General features: G+C 44.2%; 1 protein-coding gene across 2 annotated transcripts; it reads right to left on the bottom strand.

Annotated features, from left to right (window-relative positions):
- Positions 1-533: 533 nt before the first annotated feature.
- LOC138960172 (heterogeneous nuclear ribonucleoprotein H2-like) lies at positions 534-21429 on the bottom strand. Of its 2 annotated transcripts, none has more exons than XM_070331940.1 (10): positions 21391-21429; positions 17768-17850; positions 10810-10965; positions 8568-8708; positions 7586-7724; positions 5149-5348; positions 4698-4906; positions 2899-3034; positions 2088-2642; positions 534-1568 (listed from the first exon to the last, which is right to left on the bottom strand). In XM_070331940.1, the coding sequence occupies exons 2-10, from the start codon at positions 17841-17843 to the stop codon at positions 1468-1470; spliced, it is 1713 nt and encodes a 570-aa protein (XP_070188041.1). In that variant the 5' UTR covers positions 17844-17850; positions 21391-21429; the 3' UTR covers positions 534-1467. The 2 variants fall into 2 exon arrangements, with proteins under 2 accessions (XP_070188041.1, XP_070188042.1); XM_070331941.1 differs by having other exon boundaries at positions 17768-17853; positions 21391-21406.
- Positions 21430-21539: the final 110 nt, after the last annotated feature.

Raw genomic sequence — 21539 nt, 5'->3', positions numbered from 1 at the left:
CGGTCGTTTCTTTTGTCCCTTGAACAAATTCGCTCAGAGCCGAGATTGAGAAAGTGGACAGGAAGTTACCATTGCAAAAGCCAATCGTGGAGTGACGTGGTCAAGACCACGCAGGCAGTGTTGGTCAGATTTCAGGCCGACTTTGCTGTACAGAATTCGGTACAGGATTCTCAGCCAATTATTTTAAACACTCACCCATCAATGGGTCATATTACACTTTAAAAGGTTTAACTCCCTTGAGAGCTTTAACTTATTTGGTACTGCCTTGATTGTGAAGTCTTTGGTATACATAATTCTGAGTGCTGTAAATGTACTCAGCTCCTCCAAGCAGTAAATCCTGAAATGTTAGTGTGTGCCTGCCTCTAATTTTCTTGTTTTTGTTTGTTTGTTGTGTTTTGAAGAGATCTGCAGTAGTCGATTTGAAATATGCATTACTTCCAGACCTAGAGAACGTCATCTTGACTGCTCTCACTCTCTTTCACACGCACATTCTCTGAGAACTACTTGTTCAAAATGCACCAAACAAGGTTACAATTTGTTTGCATAAAATATATTCATTCATAGCTGGAAATCAGTTTTCTTTTGAAGACATTAACCCTGAACTACTCCCCGATTCCCATCCCACCCCATCTATTACCCATTCCCCACCCACCAATCTCAACTCAAACTCTTCTCCATCTCATTCCTAGTCTCAACCATGCACAAAGATAAAACTGAAAATGACAATGGGACCATTCATTTATATACAAGCAAAGATAAAAAATAAAAAAATACCTTGGCATAACTGTAGTTGAGAAGACCACTGAACCATCAAAGTGACATTTAAAATCTTTTACAGGCTCCTACGTTCTCTCAATCAGAGAGCAAAACGGCAACATGGGATTAGGGCCATGATTATACAGGGCACTGAATTGAGTAAAGAAACACGACAAAAGGAGCTCACAATTTTCAACGAAAGTGTAAACAATGACATATCCATTTGGTCTGAATGCACCATGAATATACTTTCATCAACTGAAACCTTGAACAACATATGAACACAACGATGATTCAAACATGACCCCCTCATATACTAAACAAGCACATTCATGAAAGTCTTTGACAGTTTAAAATTCTCCTGCACAGTGTCGAATCAACAAAGCACTGGTCACTCTTGTCGATACACTGCAGATGGCAAGTCGTTCATACTGCCTAACAGGACTTGCGTCAACATGGAGAAAAAAATGACTCACAAAGTTTCTGAATAGTTTTAACAGTTATATGAACATCAAAATGATTAAAAGAGTGATGATAATTCTGACAGAAACAAATTTGATTGTTCAAAACAATGATGGATGATAGCAAGTGAACAATGAATGCCTGCCAGTCTAATCGTAATACTAACTGTGGAAAAAAAGACAGGAGGCAGTTTGTTTTTTGTCAAAATACAACATCAGAACCGTCTATGCCACAGTCTATGGGATGTGTTCAAAAAGCAGTATAGTTGGGGTTGGCCAGATTGTTCATTGCACTGCTGCCCATGCTGCTGTAGCCGCCACCATTTCCACTCATGTAGTTGCTGCTCATTCCTGAAAGCAAAATAAAAAGCATGGATGATGAATCATTGCACTGGACAATATCAAAATTGTGAGGTTATAACATTTCACGGAAACTAACTTTTCTCTTTAATTAGCCCATATACTTTTACCCCCATGGCTGAAAAGTAACTGTCAATTTCAAATTTATATTAATTTTTTTTTACTATTGCAATTTTTTACTCTCCAAAATTATACATGCTAAAACATCACAGGAAGCCAGCGAAAATGGAAACCGTTATATGCGTCATAGGCAGAATTGTGTATAGCGGGTGTTTCAGGGATCTGCACATGGGAGCGGGCAGTATTGGGTGCTCTAGGGGGGAAAAGGTTTGAAGGTACAAGTTAAACAAATATACGCAAACAAGTTAACAGAATATAAGTTATTTATTTAATGATACAAAGACGCACACTGAACCATCAAAAAGCTAGTATTAAAAGACCAAGACATCTGGTTCTTACAGAAAGAAAGTAGCCGAAGGTTTTATGTAGTAGTATTTTCCAGTCACTTACCCTGGTTTCCGTATCCACCCGACTGACCACTGGCTCCCCCCATGCTGCCGTAGCCTCCACCGCCCATGTTGCTGCTGCCATACTGCTGGCTGGCCCCAAACTGTCCCTGGCCACCATAGCCTCCGCCCATTCCACTCCCCATGTTGCTTCCGCCCATTCCAGTGCCCATGTTGCCACCTCCCATGCCTCCGCTCATGTTGCCAGCTCCCATGCCTCCAGTCATGCTGCCACCTCCCATTCCACCACTTCCCATGCCGCCAGCGCTCATACTGCCGCCCATGTTGCCAGCACCCATGCCGCTGCCCACGCTGCCACTTCCCATATTGTTGTAGCCACCGCCCATGTTGCTGCCAGCTCCAAAGTTGCCTCCATTGTTGCTGTAACCACCACCACCGCCCATGCCAGTGCCCATGCCAGTGCCCATGCCACCCATGTTGTTGCCCATGTTGCCGCCAACAAAGCCTGAGCCCATGTCAGCGCCACCATAGCTGCCACCTTCCGAACTGTTGCGTGGCGAGGGTGTGGAGTTGAGGAACAGCTCTATGTAGCGGTGTTCTGCACACAAACATGAGAATGATCAGAATTAACATGTGTTGTCACTGGCATGTGCTCAGGGTAAACTCTGTTGTAACTGGATGGTGCTAGATGCAATCCAAAATGACATGACACGTATGAGAGCAACTGAAACCCAAATAATATTTCTGCATCACCTGCTACAACCCTGTCTGAGCACACAATGGTTCTGAATTCAACAAATCACAGCTCAGCACACATATCAATGCCCACATGGCAAAATAAACCTGAGACTTACGCATGTTGGTCTTGTGCTTTTTCATGGCTTCCATGGCCTCTTGGTGGGTAGCAAAATCAACATTAGCTTCTCCTGTTGGACGACCATTTCCACCAAAATCAAAGTTCACTCTCACTGGCTGGATTGGAGAAAAGAACTGAAATGAGAAAAAAAACATACTTTCAGATTCGTACATTCTGAATGTAACAAAAAAATGTATGCTCATACGACACACCTTCGTCTTACATTATAAGAATAAGAAATCTTTCTTTCTTTATTTGGTGTTTAACGTCGTTTTCAACCACGAAGGTTATATCGCGACGGGGAAAGGGGGGGAGATGGGATAGTCAATTGTTTCTTGTTCACAAAAGCACTAATCAAAGAATAAGAAATCGTCTGGCTCCATTCATGAAAATGATAAAATTCCTTCTCATTGACTTAAACTTGACCCCCTTGTGACCTTGAAATTTGAACAAGAACAGTCCCACATGGGTCCTTCTAGAGATCATCAAACCCTGGAAACATGCAAAAATTTAAAGATTAAAATTTTTCTAGAAAATGATGTTTTTCATTAACTCATTCGCTGTGTGTCGGAATTGGAATTCCGACACCTGTGTTTAGCGTTGCCCGCGCATCTGTAGTTTAGTTCCGACGGAACGGATATCACAAATTTTTAACGATGTCAACGGCCCTGCTGACCAAGGGAAACAACCCCCGCAATAAACTTCTATCTGTCTACAGTGGAACCATTCACTGTAAACAGTTCCTTCCCTTCAATTGTTGGGATTAATTTGATTTTGTTGACGGTGTGCGACCCACGTGTTTTGACTTTTCCAAGATGGCGGATCGTTCTGCTACAAGACGTAGTAACTTGAAAAGAGTGCTAGAACTTGTTATTCAGTACGGTTCTGATCTTGACCTTAGTGATGATGATAGTGGAGATGATATTTTAGATTCTGGTGACGAGTTTGTGCCAATGGACGATAATTTGGGTGATGATTCGGACAATGAAAGTGTCGATCATGACATTGTGTATGATGAACCCATGACGTAGAAAGTTTTTTTGTTGTTGTGTGCTTCAAAGAGGTAGTTTGACTGGATGTGAAGACAACAAAAGGTATGTTCTTTGAAATGTTTCAGATATTTTCTAAAAGAGCAAGTTTCAAACTTTGCAAAAAAGTAAGGTTATTTTGTGTTGTTGATTTTTATTATTTTTTTAAAAATGGGTCAAAATCGTGCGATTTGAGGGAACACAGGGACAATTTAGACGCGCCTCGATTATGCTTGACACTCACCAGTTCAAGTCTATTTAACAATAATTTTTGTTTCTGATTCACCAGCAACACTCTTGACATTTGAAACAGTGCATATCAGCTTGATTTTGTTAGAAAAAGTACTGCAACAGTGAGTTACTGGTGTTTCATTCAAGAACAAAAAAGATTTTGTTTTGTGCTTTAAATTGGATATTTTGCCTGGATATGAAGACAAAAAAAGGTATGTACTTTCAAATGTTTCATATATTTTCTAAAAGAGTAAGTTCCAAACTTTGCAAAAATATAAAGGTATGTAAGGTTATCTTGTGTTGTTGATTTCTTTTCAAAATGGCTCTAAATCGCGCGCTGGCAGGGAACACAGGGGAAATTTAGACGCGCCTTGAATGAGTTAATCAACCCAAACTTTTGAGCATGCTGTAACCTTGATATTTGAAGGTCATCAAACTACGAAGTTGTGTGAATTTTGAACGCTCGAGCTAAAAAAAAACATTGAAGAAAATGAGTTATTTACAAAAGATAAGCATTATGTCAAGCACTCAAACAAACCTCAAAAATGTCCTGCTCTTGAGCTTGGAATGGTAGACCCCGCATATGGACAGAGTGACCGGTTTTGCTAATGTACTGGCTGCCTGGTGGCCCGTTGCGGCGGTCATCCATCATCCCTGGGTATCGCCCCCTCATTCCTCCACGACCCCCCCGGCCACCAAATCCAAAGCCACCACCATTGTAGTCGTCAAAGTCGTCCTCAAAGAAACCTTGTTTAAGAAAATAAAAATTCAGTCAACACAACCAGGAAATATGTAATCCTCCACCATGAATCACACCTTCTCAATTCATTAACACTTCACATTCTGACCTCAACAATATGGACTCAAACACATTTGCAGCCTTTAGACGCTGTTGAAATGTGGTAATCAACCACCTCACAATTCTGTTCATAACACAATAACTTCTAAAGTATTGTAGCAAGTGACCACTGCAATCTAAAGCAAATTACCTTTGACGTTACGACCACCACGTCCTCCTCTGCTGTAGCCCATGCCCATTGAGCCACCGCCCGGGCCCATTGGTCCACCAAAACGATCGCCACGATCATAAGGACCTGGCCGACCCATCCCCATGGATCCCCGGAACCCACGGTCCCTGCCTGTCACTGCGTTGGCTTCAGCCAGACTGCTCTTGAAGATCTCTATGTACCTGCACGCCAAAACAGCATGATTGGAAGTTTGTCCACACCATGAGCACTTGGGCTAAAGAGAAACGTTGTGTTCAGTAAAACACAAAACTACTTACAGAGTGAGCCGCTCTACCTCCTTGAGTAAAGGTAACAATAATTAAGCCTGCAGAGAAATGTCATGAATGCAGAATTTTTTTTATTTTACCATGTAAATTTGGACATGTTCATCTGAAACAGCCAAAGACTAAGGTTAGACCTGATCATATTATGAGCACAACAGTCCATAAATAGCAACAAGTAAGAATAAGATGCATGAAAACACTCCATCGTTATGCACATAAGCTCTTTGCCTGATGTCAAATGAGAAGCAATGTTTCCTAATCAATGCAAATACAAAATCTTAATCTATGAAATTAAAAGTAACTATCATTCCAACAAGAAGACAATATACATTCATACAGACAGAAGATGGCATTAGCAGCCATGTCAACGACCAAGTGCCAGCATTGGCTTGAAACAATTTCACTACATTGTACATGTTGCTGAGTAAGGCCTCTGCATGATGTTGAAGAATCAGATGTCTGAAAACCTTTTAAAGCTTCTGTGTCCATTGAACATGACACACATGCTACAGTACCCTAGAATATGCTTACCATAATACCAAGCATAGTTCATATAAAGTCAATGGACTAAATGCTAACAGTTAATCTGGACACAACTCAGATTTGAGTTTGATTGCAACTGTCTAATGACCACAGAATTTTCATTTGTCACATTATACCAATACTGGAGCAGTCAAGTTTAGATTATCACGCTATGTGATATTCTTATTCCAACCATATTACACAACTTTTACCGAAACAGTTTGTTGGCAAAAGAAGTCCCTGTCACTTTCTCAGCCCAAACTACAATACCTTTTTCAGCAACTTGCACATATTATAACCAGCTTTCATTCAACAGATTGAAGTTTGAACTTAATTACAGCAATGTGATTACTCTGAAGGAAAACAAAATCACAAAGAAAAACTCTGAAAATCATTTATTTCACACAAAGGCAGAATGATAGACAGAACAAAGAGAAGAAAGAACAACACAATTCTGTCAAAACTTTGTTATTCTGAAAAGAGTACCAAAAATTGTTTTTGCCCTCAAACCACACTTTTCCCTCCCAAATCAATGGCACAAATGCCATCAGTGCCACTTGTTGAAGATTCTCACAAAGGCCGAATTAGCAGCTAAATACTCACCAGTACACAACTTCAATGATTTTGTTTACCTGACCTTTTAAAAAGAATGTTTGCATCTGACATCCCCCACAGAAAAAAGGCCAGTGAAACCATTGCATATTTTTTCCCTTTTCAAAACCCACACTTGAAATATAAATATAACCGACGCCACCTTTTCCCCAAACCCAAGCCCCCCTCTCAGTGTAAACTTTCCCTTCTCAGTCCTGAAGAAAATGTCATAAAATGTAACCATTCCCACCAATTCCATAACAGAAGTCCCATAAAGAACCCATGAGTCAATCTCTTATGCCATAACATCCTAAGCTAATCATCCCCCCCCCCCCCCCCCCCAACGAAATTTCATAGATCTTTCTCCGTTATAGTCTTCTTCTTTGGTAGGACTCTCAATCGGCAATGCTGTCTGTATGCCATCTTCATATTTCCACTGACTTTCTTTTGTAATGGTTTGTATCTTTGTAGACCAAAGAATACTTTCAAGGCCACCTTCTCAGTATGGGTGAAAAAAAGGATAAAACAATTTTTCATTTTTAATGCAAGACCAGTGAAACCTGCTCCTATGTTCAGCACAACATTAATACCAAACAAATGTTTGGCCTGAGATTCTGTCGCTCTCATATCTTACAGCATTGTTTTTGATACTGGTTTCACAATGTAATATCACCCTCCACAATTACAATAACTTGCAAACGGATCATATAATACATGATTCATGTACAGGTACACCAGAAAGTTAAATTGAGGATTCTGAAAACCAAAAACTCCATCTAGCGTGTACCCCCATGTCTTTACAAAACAATCAACAAGGCCTAATTGTTGCCTGAGCAGGTTTCACGTGGTACCTTACGAATCTCTAATAGCAAAGCATAAAAAAAGTAAAACACAAAATTTTATGTACAAGGCAAGAGTACAGAAAAGGTGTAGCAGGGCATTTCCAGACACCCAACCACTCTGCCCTGATGTAAATAATAAACAACACCGGCTGTTTGCCCCATCAGGCCCGGCCATCCCACCTGTGCCCTATGCGCTCCTTGTGTTTACCCAGGGCCTTTTCTGCTATCTCCTGGGAAGCGAACTGTACAAACGCCTCCCCCGTGCTGCGCCCCAGACGATCCTCAGGTAGCATTATCCCATTGGGAACAATCTCGAACCCTAATTCGCCCACCCAACAAACACAAGAGCATCAGCATTAAGCACCCAGTCTGAGCCTAGGAAGTACTGGAAGGTACTATAATCCATTCTCAGACAGCATACCAAGTGATCATACATCCCACTTAACATAAAATTAACCACTAAATAAGGTAATTAATCTCCAGTGTTATTTCTTCACAGTATAGTTCACATAATGCTACTGACGCTGATGTGAAACAACCATACATTACTCCAAGCGGCAGATAATACAATCGCGAAAGACATGCTAGACACAAGATCTTGATTTTGTTCACCTCAGACGTCATGTCCTTGTGAGTGTTAACTAAAGAATTAAAAAAGATTCATAGAATTTTGTTTGCACTTTGATAAAGCTATTTACTTTTAAACTTGTTCCAAGAACCAATCTTTTAATAAAGTGCAATGGCAAGTAGTGATCTTGTAACAAACTTGATGCTGGCGGAAGCCCTTTGCGTCCTGTACAATGCCATTTTTTCCTTCTCAGGTGACCGTGAGGTGTGGCAGGGTGTAACAAGCCTCAGGAATGAGCAAAGTGGATTCAAATTCCAGAATCATATTGGTTTATTGTTGCAAATTGTGTAATACTCTTACTTTTTTCTCATGCAAACACTTCCTATTTATTAGTCAAAAGTAGTTGACGAACTTCACCAGAAACAGAAGTTATGTTAGCAAATGGTATCTAAAATGACCGCACATCATAACAGATGTTTTTCAATTATGCATGTTTTGCTTCATTTTAACAGTGAGCTTGATTTTAAAACCTGTCTCCCTTTTCATCTAACTTCAATGGAATATATACTGTCCTGTTTGACAATGATAAGTTACCTGTAAAGAACTGGGCAATTTCTTCCTTGGAACAGCCGAAGGGAAGACCCCGAAGTTTGACACATGCCTCACTCATGTTGCTGTGGTCTGCTCCCATGCGCTTTACAACCCATTCCATTTCGCTTTTCTTGGAACGAAAAACTGCACAGGAGGAAACAAGACATACTTAATTATTTGATACTAGCAAACATCTTCAGCCATTCATATACATCCATCATGTTGCCAACGTGCAATGTCAACATTCATTAATATTAACCTCCACCATACTGTACATTTTTAGACAAAGTGGCACTTTATTCAGGATTTATGATTTGTTTTGAATTTGATGGGACTGTATGTTGGTTTTGAGACATCTGCTCAAGTGGGGAAATCTGATCATAAAGTAGGAAAACATGTCTATGCTGGGTAACCCATATGTAACAAATATGTCTGCTTAATAAGTACTGCATTTTAAGACCACAAGGCGCTTCACTGTAAAAGACACAACCCCCACTTTTAAGGTAAAAATCTGAAAAATCCATACAAAAGGCGCTTCCGGTGAATTGGGTGCAAGCCAAAGGCAGGCATGGGAATTGAAAATTGTAAAAAAGGCGGAAAATTTATAACTGAAGACGCGAAGCGTCAAGTCGACGGCGCAAAGCGCCTAGCCTTACTAGGGGGCTCCGGGGGCATGCCCCCCCGGACATTTTTTCTCTCCAAAGAACCCAGATGGTGCAATCTGGTGTCATCTGAGCTCCAAGTTTGCCATTAAATTCTGTTTTTAGAATCAGAGTTTTTAGTACAAAAATGTACGAATTTTTGCTTTTTTGAAGAAAAAAAATATATACATCATTACATGTATTATATGGTTTAAATTTGTAAAACAAGAAGGGCAAAGCCCATACGACTCACATGCTTGACCTTCTGCTTTACACATTTTTCCTTCCAAAATACATGTGACCTTGACCCAAGGTCAAGGTCATCCAAGGTCATGCAACACAAAGCTGTTAATTCAAGACATAGGAAGTACAATGGTGCTTATTGGCTCTTTCTACCATGAGATATGGTCACTTTTAGTGGTTCACTACCTTATTTTGGTCACATTTCATAAGGGTCAAAGTGACCTTGACCTTGATCATATGTGACCAAATGTGTCTCATGATGAAAGCATAACATGTGCCCCACATAATTTTTAAGTTTGAAACAGTTATCTTCCATAGTTCAGGGTCAAGGTCACTTCAAAATATGTATACAATCCAACTTTGAAGAGCTCCTGTGACCTTGACCTTGAAGCAAGGTAAACCAAACTGGTATCAAAAGATGGGGCTTACTTTGCCCTATATATCATATATAGGTGAGGTATTCAATCTCAAAAACTTCAGAGAAAATGGGAAAAATGTGAAAAATAGCTGTTTTTTAGACAACATTTATGGCCCCTGCGACCTTGACCTTGAAGCAAGGTCAAGATGCTATGTATGTTTTTTTGGGCCTTGTCATCATACACCATCTTGCCAAATTTGGTACTGATAGACTGAATAGTGTCCAAGAAATATTCAACGTTAAAGTTTTCCGGACGACTCAGGTGAGTACATAGACTCACTTTTGCTTCGCATGTGAGTCAAAAATTGATCTGTTGAGACAAACAGGAAAATGTAACTTGTAACACAATCTGTGCAATCTGGTTTACTTTCAAACATAAAAGTTCAATAACTGAGGCGGGCGGTAGCAGTGCGTCAACAAAGTACGGAAAGTTTTCGCGGGCTTTTGCGCAAAGGCCAAAGTAACCGGTGCTTTTTTTGTGTGCCTCCCCCGCTTTATTTTTTCGGCGGACACTTTTGCATTTTCGGCGGAACAAAAAAAAATTTCGGCGGAAATCCGCCGTTCGGCGGACAATTCCCATGCCTGCAAAGGAAATACAGAGGGGAAATATGTTAGTACCTGGATGTAAGTTGAGATCAAAGCCACTGCACTACATTTTCTGATTGGCCTTGTGACCTCGGGCCAATGACCCATATATTCAGCTGAGACCAGCTCGGCAGCTGCCTGCCCCTGTTTACAGAAACTGACCTTGGTCAATGATCAGTATTCAATTATGAGACCAATGCCTTTCATGTCTGAGAGGAAAATTTGCCAAAGTCATAGTAGCAGAAACATGCATATCACTACAGAGGTAACTAACACACGTCACAATACATAACATTGGAATAACTCAGTGAAACTCCAATAACTGAAAAAGAGGTCCGTTTGTGAAAAGAGAACAGACCTTCAATGTATCTTGATCCCAAATGCGAATTGTGTTTCTCAATGCCTTTTTCGACATCCTCCTCAGACTCAAACTCAACAAAAGCCTCTCCACTGGCTCTTCCTTCCCTGGACACTGTCAGATGGACACCCTTCTCGCCTCCAGCAATCTGACATTCTGCACAAAAGAAGAACAATTATATGAATAACTAATTCAGTGTTGTTGCCAGCCTAAGAAGACAATAGGTCATTTGGACCTCCCTACAAACAAACAATAGGTCCAAATGTCCTGGCTTTAAAAAAACAATAGGTCTAAATTGTACAGCCATACCTTTGATAAATGCAATGCAAAATAACTTACAGTCCGGAGTTAAATCTATCTTTTTACGCAAAAATGACAATAAAGCCATTGAACAATGATAACTTTATTATCTGATTCTCACAGAAATTAGTGTATGGCGCTCATTTGCTGATTTTTGGCAGTACACATTAAATGTAATATATAAACAAACAAAAAACTTAATATGAAGTTAACATTGCTAGACTTACATTATTTCAAATGCAAGTGACTAGAAATGGAAAATTTCTAAGTAAATTTTCATTTCATTAATATACTTACCCGAATCACATAAAGCATTTGACTACGTCTGAGATGCTAGGTACTGAAAAAACGCTACCCATCAAAAAACAACAAAGGGAAGCGACCCCTACCAAAAAGCTTGAATAGCTATGGTAACAGCCAGGTTCCCTGGGAGTTACCTCCCATATAGCTACTTCCTCTCTGTCACCACGTGACCGCTCATACGGCTTCAGAAAGACTAAAAACCACGAGCGGGGAAGGAGGGAGGGAATTCACTATGTGATTCGGGTAAGTATATTAATGAAATGAAAATTTACTTAGAAATTTTCCATTAAATTACATATTCTTACTCCGAATCACATAAAGCAGATAACATCAACATGGCGGTGGGCAAGAAATAAACTCAAACTCACCATCACGTTCTGGTCAGAACCTGACCAGCTGCTACAAGTGCAGGCAGAGCACGAGAGCCGTCCTGGCGGAGGGCAGAAATGTCCCGAAGATAATAATTCAGGAATATATCTTCAGAGCGCCAGTACGCAGTAGATAAAACATCATCGAGGCGCATGGAGCGTAGGACTGCGAGCGATGATGCCCATGCCCTCGTTTCATGGGCTCTGGGGGAGTCCAGGGGAAAGGCAGGCAGCGTCCCCCCCCCTGTTTGTGCTACTCCAAACATAAGCTTGCCTTATCAGAGAAGTCACCCACCGGGCCAACGTAACCTTTGAGACATCTCTCTCCCGAGTTGTAAGAAGGGAGAGAAACAATAACTTCTGAGACTTGGAACGCAAGGGCTGAGTGCGCTCCAAGTACAAACGGAGGGCCCGAACAGGGCAGTTGGCCAAATCAGGGTCGTCCGGAGCCAACGCGTTGGTCAGTGCCTTGACTCTAACCAACGGAGAGGCCTGCCCCGGAGTCTGATTTTTGGCCAAAAAATCGGGACGGAAATGCAAAGAGACAGAGCCGTCCGACTCGAAAGAAATATCCTCTGGCAGACCCGACAGGGCGTGGACCTCGCTACCCCGCCGGGCCGTCGCCAACAGAAGAAGAAACAGCGTCTTCCGAGTAAGATTATGCAGACTAGCCTCCCGCAGCGGTTCGAACTCCGAAGACCGCAAGAATGCTAAGACCAGAAACAGGTCCCACTTGGGGGACGGGCACCTGGAACTGGCCTGCTTGAGAGCAGCACCCTTGATTACTGCTGCAATCACACCCCCGACGTTAATAGATCTACCGATCTGCTTAAGCGTCGCAGAAATAGCTGAGCGCCGGACCCTCAAGGAGGAAACAGACGCACCCTGCGAAAAAAGAAAAGAGGTGGTTGGCCACCTGCATAGAGCGAGGCGCCACCGAACTCACCCCCTTCTCCAAGCACCAGGAGGCCCAGGACCTCCAGTGTGAGGCGTAAACAGACGCCGTGGACGCCCTGTGCGAGCGGTCCACCAGATCCAGCGTCAAGGATGACGCTCCCGAGCGCCTCAGTGAGTCCCGAACAACCTCCACACGTGAAGCTTCAGAAGACTGGGCTCCTCGTGTGGAATGCCTGTTCGGGGCTGCACGAGTTCCCCTCGCATAAGGGCGAGAGGAATGGGAGGCCCGTGGGCGAGCCGGAGCAGGTCCGGGAACCAGACCTGCGACGGCCACAGAGGGGCGACCAGCAGAAGAAGAGTCGGCCCCTCCAGCTCCGCCTTTCGAATTACTCGGCTGAGTAATGGGAAAGGCGGAAAGGCGTACGCCTCCAGGCCCGTCCAGGGAATGTCCAGAGCGTTTACTCGCCAAGCCTGAGGATCCGGGAATGGCGAGACAAACACCGGAAGCCTCTTCGAGAACCTTGTGGCAAAGAGGTCCACGAGAGGCTTTTGGACCTGAGCCCAAAGGCGCAGCAGTGCCCCGTGAGTGATGGTCCACTCTGACTGAAGCACTCTGCCGGAGCGACTGAGCTCGTCCGCCAGAGTGTTCAGCCTCCCTGGAAGGTACCTGGCTGAGATCGTGATGTGGTGAAGAGCACACCACTTCAGGATCTCGCAGGTCCTGTCCGAGAGAGACGGGGACCGAGAGCCTCCCTGCTTGTTGATATAGGCGGCCACAGTCGTGTTGTCTGTAAACAGACGAACATGCTTGGCCTGCAGGGAGGGCAGAAACTCGACTAGAGCTAGAGCTACTGCTTCCAGCTCTAGCAAGTTGATATGCCACTGGCTCTGTTCCTCCGACCACAGACCTGACACCGTGTGTAGGTCCGTGTGTGCCCCCCATCCCCGCAGAGAAGCATCTGTAAACAGATCCAAGTCTGGGGGAGGTAGGGCGATCGGAACTCCCTTGCTGATCCATTCCGTGTCCAGCCACGGAAGGGTCGCGGACTGGAACCATCCCTGGAGGGGGACGAGGGCGTTCCAGTCCACCTGAGGAGAGTCCACAAACGGCTTCAGCGCTGCCTGAAAAGGCCGTTTGTGGACCCTGCCCAGAGGAACCAACAGAGCCATGGACTCCATCTGCCCCAAGATGGAGGCGAGAGACCGGAGGGGCGCCTGCAGGAGAGGCAAAGTGGAGCGGATCTGAGCCTGGAGTTTGTCCACCCGACGCTGGGAGGGCTGGACAGTCCAGGCAACCGTGTCGAACGACATCCCGAGGTAGGTGAACGTTTGAGACGGGATCAGCTCCGACTTTGATCGGTTGATCGAGAAACCCAACAAGTGAGCCTCTCGAAGAACCGATTGGGTATGCTGCGAGCAGCCTATCTGGGATTGATTCAGAACGAGCCAATCGTCCAGATAGACCCGCAGACGAACCCCCTGCGACCTCGCCAGAGCGCAAAACTGTCTCACCACCATGGTAAAGATCCATGGTGCGAGAGACAGCCCGAAAGGGAGCGCGCGGAACTGGAAGACCTGATCTCCCCACCGGAAACGAAGCCATTTCCGGTCGGCCGGATGCATGAGAATGTGGAAATATGCATCCGTCAGGTCTATGGAGGTCGCCCAATCTCCTGGGCGCAGAGAGTCCCTGACCGTGGCCGGCGTCTCCATCTTGAACTTGATCTCTCTCAAAAAAGTGTTGAGGAGAGATAAGTCCAAGACGGGGCGCCACGCCCCTGAAGCTTTGGGGACGGCGAAAAGCCGGCCGTAAAACCCCAGTGAGCTTTGGTCCAGGACCCTCTCGACCGCGCCCTTCTGCACCAGGGAGACAATCTCCGCCTGAAGGACGGATCTTGCTTCCTGCGAGGAGGGGGGTCTGAAGAGCGGCGGATGTCGGGAAAGAGGTGCCTTCTCCTCCCGCCATAAGAGACGGAAGCCCGATCTCACAACTCCCACTATCCATAGGCTGTCTACTGATACCATCCAATGGGAAAGTGCCCGGGAGGGGCCTCCCGCCATCACCAGAGTGGAGGGCGGGAGGGTGGTGAGATCGGGAGCGCTTCATTGGGGGTGAGGCTTGCTACTCGAGCCGCCTCGTCCCCTTCCCGACGCCATCCGTTTCTTGCCGCCTCTAGAGCTCTGCTGTGCAGGTCTCTTCTGAGCAGGTTTGGGATGAGAGGCCGGCTGAGACTTCCCTTGCTGGGAAGGCTTAGCTTGCTTCATGCCCTGTAGAGTCATGTCCAGGAATTGAGAATCCTTGTTGGACTGAATCTCCTGTTGCCGAGCGACAAGCGCCATTTGGCTGAACAAGGAGCCCTCCACAACCGGAGACACTCTGAGAGTGTCTCTGGTAACCTGCTCTGCAAACTGAGAGTTGGCAAGAAACAACTCCCTCCTCGCCAAGACTGCGTGTGCGTACTGTAAAGAGGACAGACGAGTCTGTTCCTCGTTTACCTTAGCCAACGCTGTGAGGAGGGAGGAGACGTCGTCCGCGTTCTGCTCTTCGCTGAGCGTAAACGGGACTAAGTCGTCCGTCAAAGACCTAGAGAGAGCCCGAATCAGCGTGTCGGAAATTGAAGCCAATTCCAACAGCTGACGTCCGACTTCCTCCAGGGAGAGGAGAGTGCTATCTTTCACCGGAATGACTGAGTCGCCCTTGACTGGCTTGGCCAGAAGTGCTGTCAAGTCCGGCGTCACCGGCAAGACGGAACGCGGAAGTGCGTAAGACGCAACGAGGTTCCGGCTATGCCGAGGAAGCGCGAGCTTCCGCTGAGGCAATGGCACGAAAGTAGAAGTCTGTGCCATCGTCGCCAGCCAAGGCTGAGATTGTTCCGGAACTGTGCCGAAAGGCACCAGAAACGGAACAGGGTCCGAAGGCACACCACCTGTCCGCCTAGGCGCCGCCGCCCAGACTTGCGACAGATGGTAGGCTATGGCGGGCGACTCCGCGAAGCGGAAGGAAGGATTAGCCTCCTTAGCAGGTAGGAAATCCGACATCGCCGAGGGTACCCCCGAAGTGGGAGACACCGCCGCAGCCGTGCCCTCCGGGAAATAACGTGAAGTCACCTCAGCTGCTGTGTCCAGAATGACACGCAGCCTTGACGACATTCCCGAAGGAGGCTCTTCACTGGCCACTGATTGCACATCAGAGTGATCACAGGAAGTGCCATGACCGTAGTCATCCAGAACGCCGGCGGCAGGATACGCGGGATGACCGGAAACCGGAAACCCGTAATCCTGGAAGTGATCCCGACTTGAACCCTGACTAAAGTGCATAGGGTAAGACGGAAACCCATCCGAAGCCACCGGATGTACGTGGGAGGAAGTCGCGACCCCGTCCGGGGGAAGTGACAGCCTGCCTGGTTGAAGCGCCGGAAGCGCAAAAACCTCACGCCGTTGATCCCTCTCCTGCAGCCAAGCGGACGTGCTAGGATGAGAGACAGCGTGTCCGGCCGAAGCCGGAAGTGCAGACGTCGAAACCGCCGGGGGCGGAAACGACGAATGCGAGAACTGCGGCTGAGAGCCGTAAAGCCCGGAGGCCAGTTCTCGGTCAAACCCGTCACTGCGGCACTGGGTGCGGGCTAGTGAGGGCAGACACCGAAGCTGAGCGACAGATTCACCATACGGAGTACTGTTGCCAGTAGAGAGCAGGGAGTGACCCCGAGCCAATGAACCGTTTCCCGTGAGGGAATGTCCGAACGCCTCACGAGGGCTGCCAGACCGGTCCGACTTACTTGAGACGCCTGTGGTAGAGGCGGAAGCAGCCTGAGCATGCAGACCGGAAGCCGAGGTAACCACCACGGAAGCGAGGGAACGCACCCCCCCCCATCTCCGCAGGAAGGAAAGCGCTAGCGGAAGGAGACGCTCGTTGCATTTCAGTCTGAACCATGGAACGTATCTCTGGGAGTAACGAACTCAAAAAGGAGGCAACGATAGCCCCTTGCTCCGGAGCCGCAGAGGGCGGAGTAACGGCAGAAGTACTAGGACGAGAAACAGTACTAGGACCAGGCGGTGAAATGGGCACCGTCAAAATGGTATTGCGTGCTTCATCCGACACGACCACCAAAGGCTTGGTGCTAGAAGATTTAGGTTTCACTTTGCCCTTCAAATCGGATTTACCCTTACGTTTGTCTGGATCAGCCATGCTGACGAACAACGAAAACGTAAACAAGCAAAAAATTTCACAAGGAAAGTTACTGAAAATGAACGTAAACACGAACCGCAAGCAGTAACTAACACGCAGAAACAAACCAAACTTGCAACAAAACAGTGAACAAGCACAGGTTAAACGCCACAGACAGCAAGTCAGCCAAGCTGACAGAAGCAAAATGGCAACACGCACGTGTTACTGACACACAGAGTCCAAGGGACAAAATATCAGCAACAGCAGGCGAAAACGAACAAAAACCACAGAAAAAACAGAACGGGCTCACCAAACGAAGCCCTGACAGGAGAACGATGGGTTACGTGGCCGGCAAGTGAACAACTCCACCAAAGGCAGCCACAGAAAGCGCACAAAATTTCCAACACAACCTCTCTGCAAGACGCTGAAGTCAGTATGAGCGGTCACGTGGTGACAGAGAGGAAGTAGCTATATGGGAGGTAACTCCCAGGGAACCTGGCTGTTACCATAGCTATTCAAGCTTTTTGGTAGGGGTCGCTTCCCTTTGTTGTTTTTTGATGGGTAGCGTTTTTTCAGTACCTAGCATCTCAGACGTAGTCAAATGCTTTATGTGATTCGGAGTAAGAATATGTAATTTAATGAGTATTAGCCATTTAATGACCATGAATTGTCAACTCTGCTTGTACAACTAGTTTAGCGCTCAGCTGATCGGTCACTGTAACTTGGTCAGCTGCTTGAACTTGAACGCTGCTACTAGTGTTTTTTGCCTTTCAACGGGCTTTAACTTCTTTTTTCGGCGGCATGTTCATAGATGAGCGATCGACAAAAATAATCGTCTAACAGAGTAGCGTCCCTTTGGCTGGATCGGGTCGACCTATTAACACAACTACAAAATATTTCTGTGATGCATGTAATTTGTAAATACCATCAAAGAATTTGACAAGATCCTCTGCAGTTGTGGACCAAGGAAGACCACGAAGACGTGCCACAAATCCATCCATGTTTGCACTGCAGGGGGGAAAAGAGAAGAAAACAAAAATAGAACAAGTCCCTAAAACTGAAGTATGCCAAAGCTGTTCCTTTACACACCAGACTATGTCAATAGATGGTATACAGATGAGATAGCCAGCCTCATGTCATCAGCAAGTGGCTCAGTGTTAAGCAACTTGTCAGCAACACAGACTGCATAGACAAAATTAAGCTATATATTCTATAAATTTTATCTTTCATGCAGAAAATATTTTATTACAATTACTAATTAGTGAATTACAAAAAGCATTATAACTTTAATGATTATTGCATTCACACACGACTAGGTAACATTAACACATCCTGTTCATTTCTTGCCCTTTGTGGTTACCAACGAGTAAGCTACTGAGTACATGTACGCAATCAAAATTAAAAAGATAAAAAGGGTGGAAGATAAACAACGAGAAACAAAATTGGTGATGCATTTCTTCCTCTGGTCAAGTGATTAAGGCACATGGAAACATCCACAGAAACCCAAATCGACCAACTGACCAAGAGAGAGTGTGCGTGTATACATGTGTGCAATTCGATCTTTTGTCAAACTGATCTTAGGTTGGCCACATTTGGAACAATGCCAATGGATAGGCCTTGCTGCTATTTTAAGTTCAAGCTGGCTGGATAACTACAAGTCCATTACATAGCCACCAGGCTCAAGGCATGACAATCATAAGAGGCTCCCAAAACAGACATGCTTCTCTAATTTAATATGACGGCTAACCTTAATTAGTAGGCAGTGCTACTGACATAGGGTCACGCAGTCCAGACAGGATTTGCGCATCAAATCCAGTTTTGTTTCTTTCTTCCATTTCTTCTTTCAATTCCTTAACTTCTTTGGCCTCAGTCATATTTTTGAGTGGCTTATGAAAAATTGAAGATATGATCCTTAAAAAAGCTAGATGGGCCAACAAAGTCAATAGTCAGTGTCTTGATTCACACAATTCAGCAATTTCATTTTCAGTGATGACTGACTTGGATCAAAATGATTCGTGAGCTTTGTTTGTTGTGGCGATCTTCAATCTTTCATAAACCACTTGAAATGAAGAAGAGAAGGAAAGAACCATCCGTACAATGGTTTATACTTAAAATAGTGGTACCCACTTGGTAATTGTCATTATTACAAAAGAAAGGAACCTCCAAGTTTAAGCTAGTCATGAATGTTGGTTCTCGCACCTGGGGGCTCCGTACGTAAATGACTCGTGTGTTCCTGAGCCAATCTGAATCCAAATACTTAGGCCTAAAAAAAAAATAGGTGTGGTTACGGTAACCCGACCTACCCTATAACTTTTTATTACATTTGTCAAAACAAAAAAACAAAAAAAACCCAGTGCAGAAAACGCAATGAAAGCGACAGCGCTGGTGTCGCACACTTATTTCCCTGTCGAGTAGGTTTAATTTGTACACATTAGAAAAAAAATTTAAAAAAAAAAAGTGATTGCCTACCTTCCTACCCTATTTTTTGGGGCTATGTTACCTTAACCACACCTATTTCCTTTTTGCCTTATACAATTTAATTAGTAGCCTCATTAAGTTGATTAACTCAATAACTGCACCAATCCATTTCTCAAATTCTGTATCTAATTTACGTCCGCTTACAGTATTGGTGTTAACCGGTAATTACCGGTATTTTACCGGTTGAAATGAGAAAATACCGGAACAAAATTGGCTGCCGGTATGACCTACAGGTTGATTTTTTGAACTACCGTTTTTTTTTTTATGGTAAGGCCCCCCCCCCCCAAAAAAAATAGGTGTGGTTAAGGTAACATAGCCAAAAAAATAGGGTAGGAAGGTAGGCAATCTTTTTTTTTAAACTTTTTTTTCTAATGTGTACAAATTAAACCTACTTGACAGGGAAATAAGTGTGCGACTCAAGTGCTTTCGTTTTCATTGCGTTTTCTGCACTGTTTTTTTTTTTTACAAATGTAATAAAAGTTATAGGGTCGGCCCCTAAAAATAGGGTAGGTCGGGTTACTGTAACCACACCTTTTTTTTTTACATTTATTTATTTATTAGGGGGGTTAGGGGGAAGAATTTACCCGATGCTCCCCAGCATGTTGTAAGAGGCGACTAACGGATTCTGTTTCTCCTTTTACCCTTGTTAAGTGTTTCTTGTATAGAATATAGTCAATTTTAGTCAAGTAGTATGTAAGAAATGTTAAGTCCTCTGTACTATGAAACTTGCATTCTCCCAGTAAGGTAATATATTGTACTATGTTGCAAGCCCCTCGAGCACATTTTTGATTGGTGCTTTTGTGAACAAGAAACAATTGACAAGTGGCTCTATCCCATCTCCCCCCTTTCCCCGTCGCGATATAACCTTTGTGGTTGAAAACGACGTTAAACACCAAATAAAGAATAAAAGAAAGAAAGGAGATTTCTATAGCGCATAACTAAAAGTAAAAGCACTAACCTAAGGCCAAAAAAAAAAAATTGTCTGTTTCTGGTAACATGGCTAAAAAAAATAGGGTCGGTAGGTCGGGATTTTTTTTATTTTTATTTTTTATTTTTTTTACCCCCAAATGTAGACCAATAAAACTAACTTTAAAAATCGCGCAAAGAGACTGGATTCACTATACATAGAGACAAGACACTCAACACATTTACAAATCGTCAGCGGACTTTCGTTTTCACACGTTTTTGTTGTTCATGTTCTCACCCTGTCCTTTACCACCACCAAAAAACCCAAAATTTTGGAGTTTGGAAAAAAAAAGTTTAGGGTCGGCGCCAAAATTTAGGGTCGGTCGGGTGACCAGAAACAGACAATTTTTTTTTTTTTGGCCTAAAACAACAAAACCAGTACTATAAGTTGGACTCTTACCTACTCAGCCTACCGTTTTTTTCTGGACTGTTTGCAGCATAAAGGTTTGTGTACCGGTTTGAAAAATACTAGTGCCACCACTGACTTATTTGGAGCTACTTCCCCTTCAATCAGTCGAACTAGTGTAGTAGAGAGCGTGAAACTGAACATGATTTTCGTCTAGTGCTAATCTTTCTTCTTCTTCCACTACCTCCCAGGCCTTCGTTTCGACTCTCTTCGATTCTGGATCAGGATGCCCTGTGGACGTTGGTCGTTGAGTTTACATTGACGCTAAAAGTAAAACTAGTAAAAGGAGTCCATTTCGGCTACGTGACGGGTGGTGTGCGCATCGCCATTTAATATGAAAAGACCTCCCAACACAACTCCAACTCCAAGGGTTTAATAAAAGTTAATAAAAAGCAATCGCGTTAATAAAAAGCAATCACAATGATCGGCAGTAATGAAGTATGTGTACAGATTGATCACGTCCAGTTTTCATGTAGTTCGACTGGAAATTGGCTGGAAGAAGAACATAACACAGAACAATGCATTTTCCCGGGGATCGCATTGACCGGTTTATTTTCCCCCTTGTCAAATTAGAACGACTTATGAAAATCGAACGAGAGAGAATTGAAGAAAAACACTGTAAATAACGAATGCAACTTCAGTACCAAAGTGTCCCGAAATACTTGATGTGAAGACGAGCAGGCGTTCCTTATACTTACATTTTCTACGATCCGTTTCACACGCCGTGCACAAAATGGCCGGATTTCATACAAAGCTAGTTAGGCAGATGGGAAGACTCAATATTTATAATTTTTGATCAATTTTTTAAACAATAAATAATAGACGAGGCATCTTTTCAGAAATAAAG

This window comes from Littorina saxatilis, linkage group LG2 (assembly GCF_037325665.1).
Source record: "Littorina saxatilis isolate snail1 linkage group LG2, US_GU_Lsax_2.0, whole genome shotgun sequence".
NCBI lineage: Eukaryota > Metazoa > Mollusca > Gastropoda > Littorinimorpha > Littorinidae > Littorina > Littorina saxatilis.
This window is presented reverse-complemented; position numbering and strand designations above follow the sequence as displayed.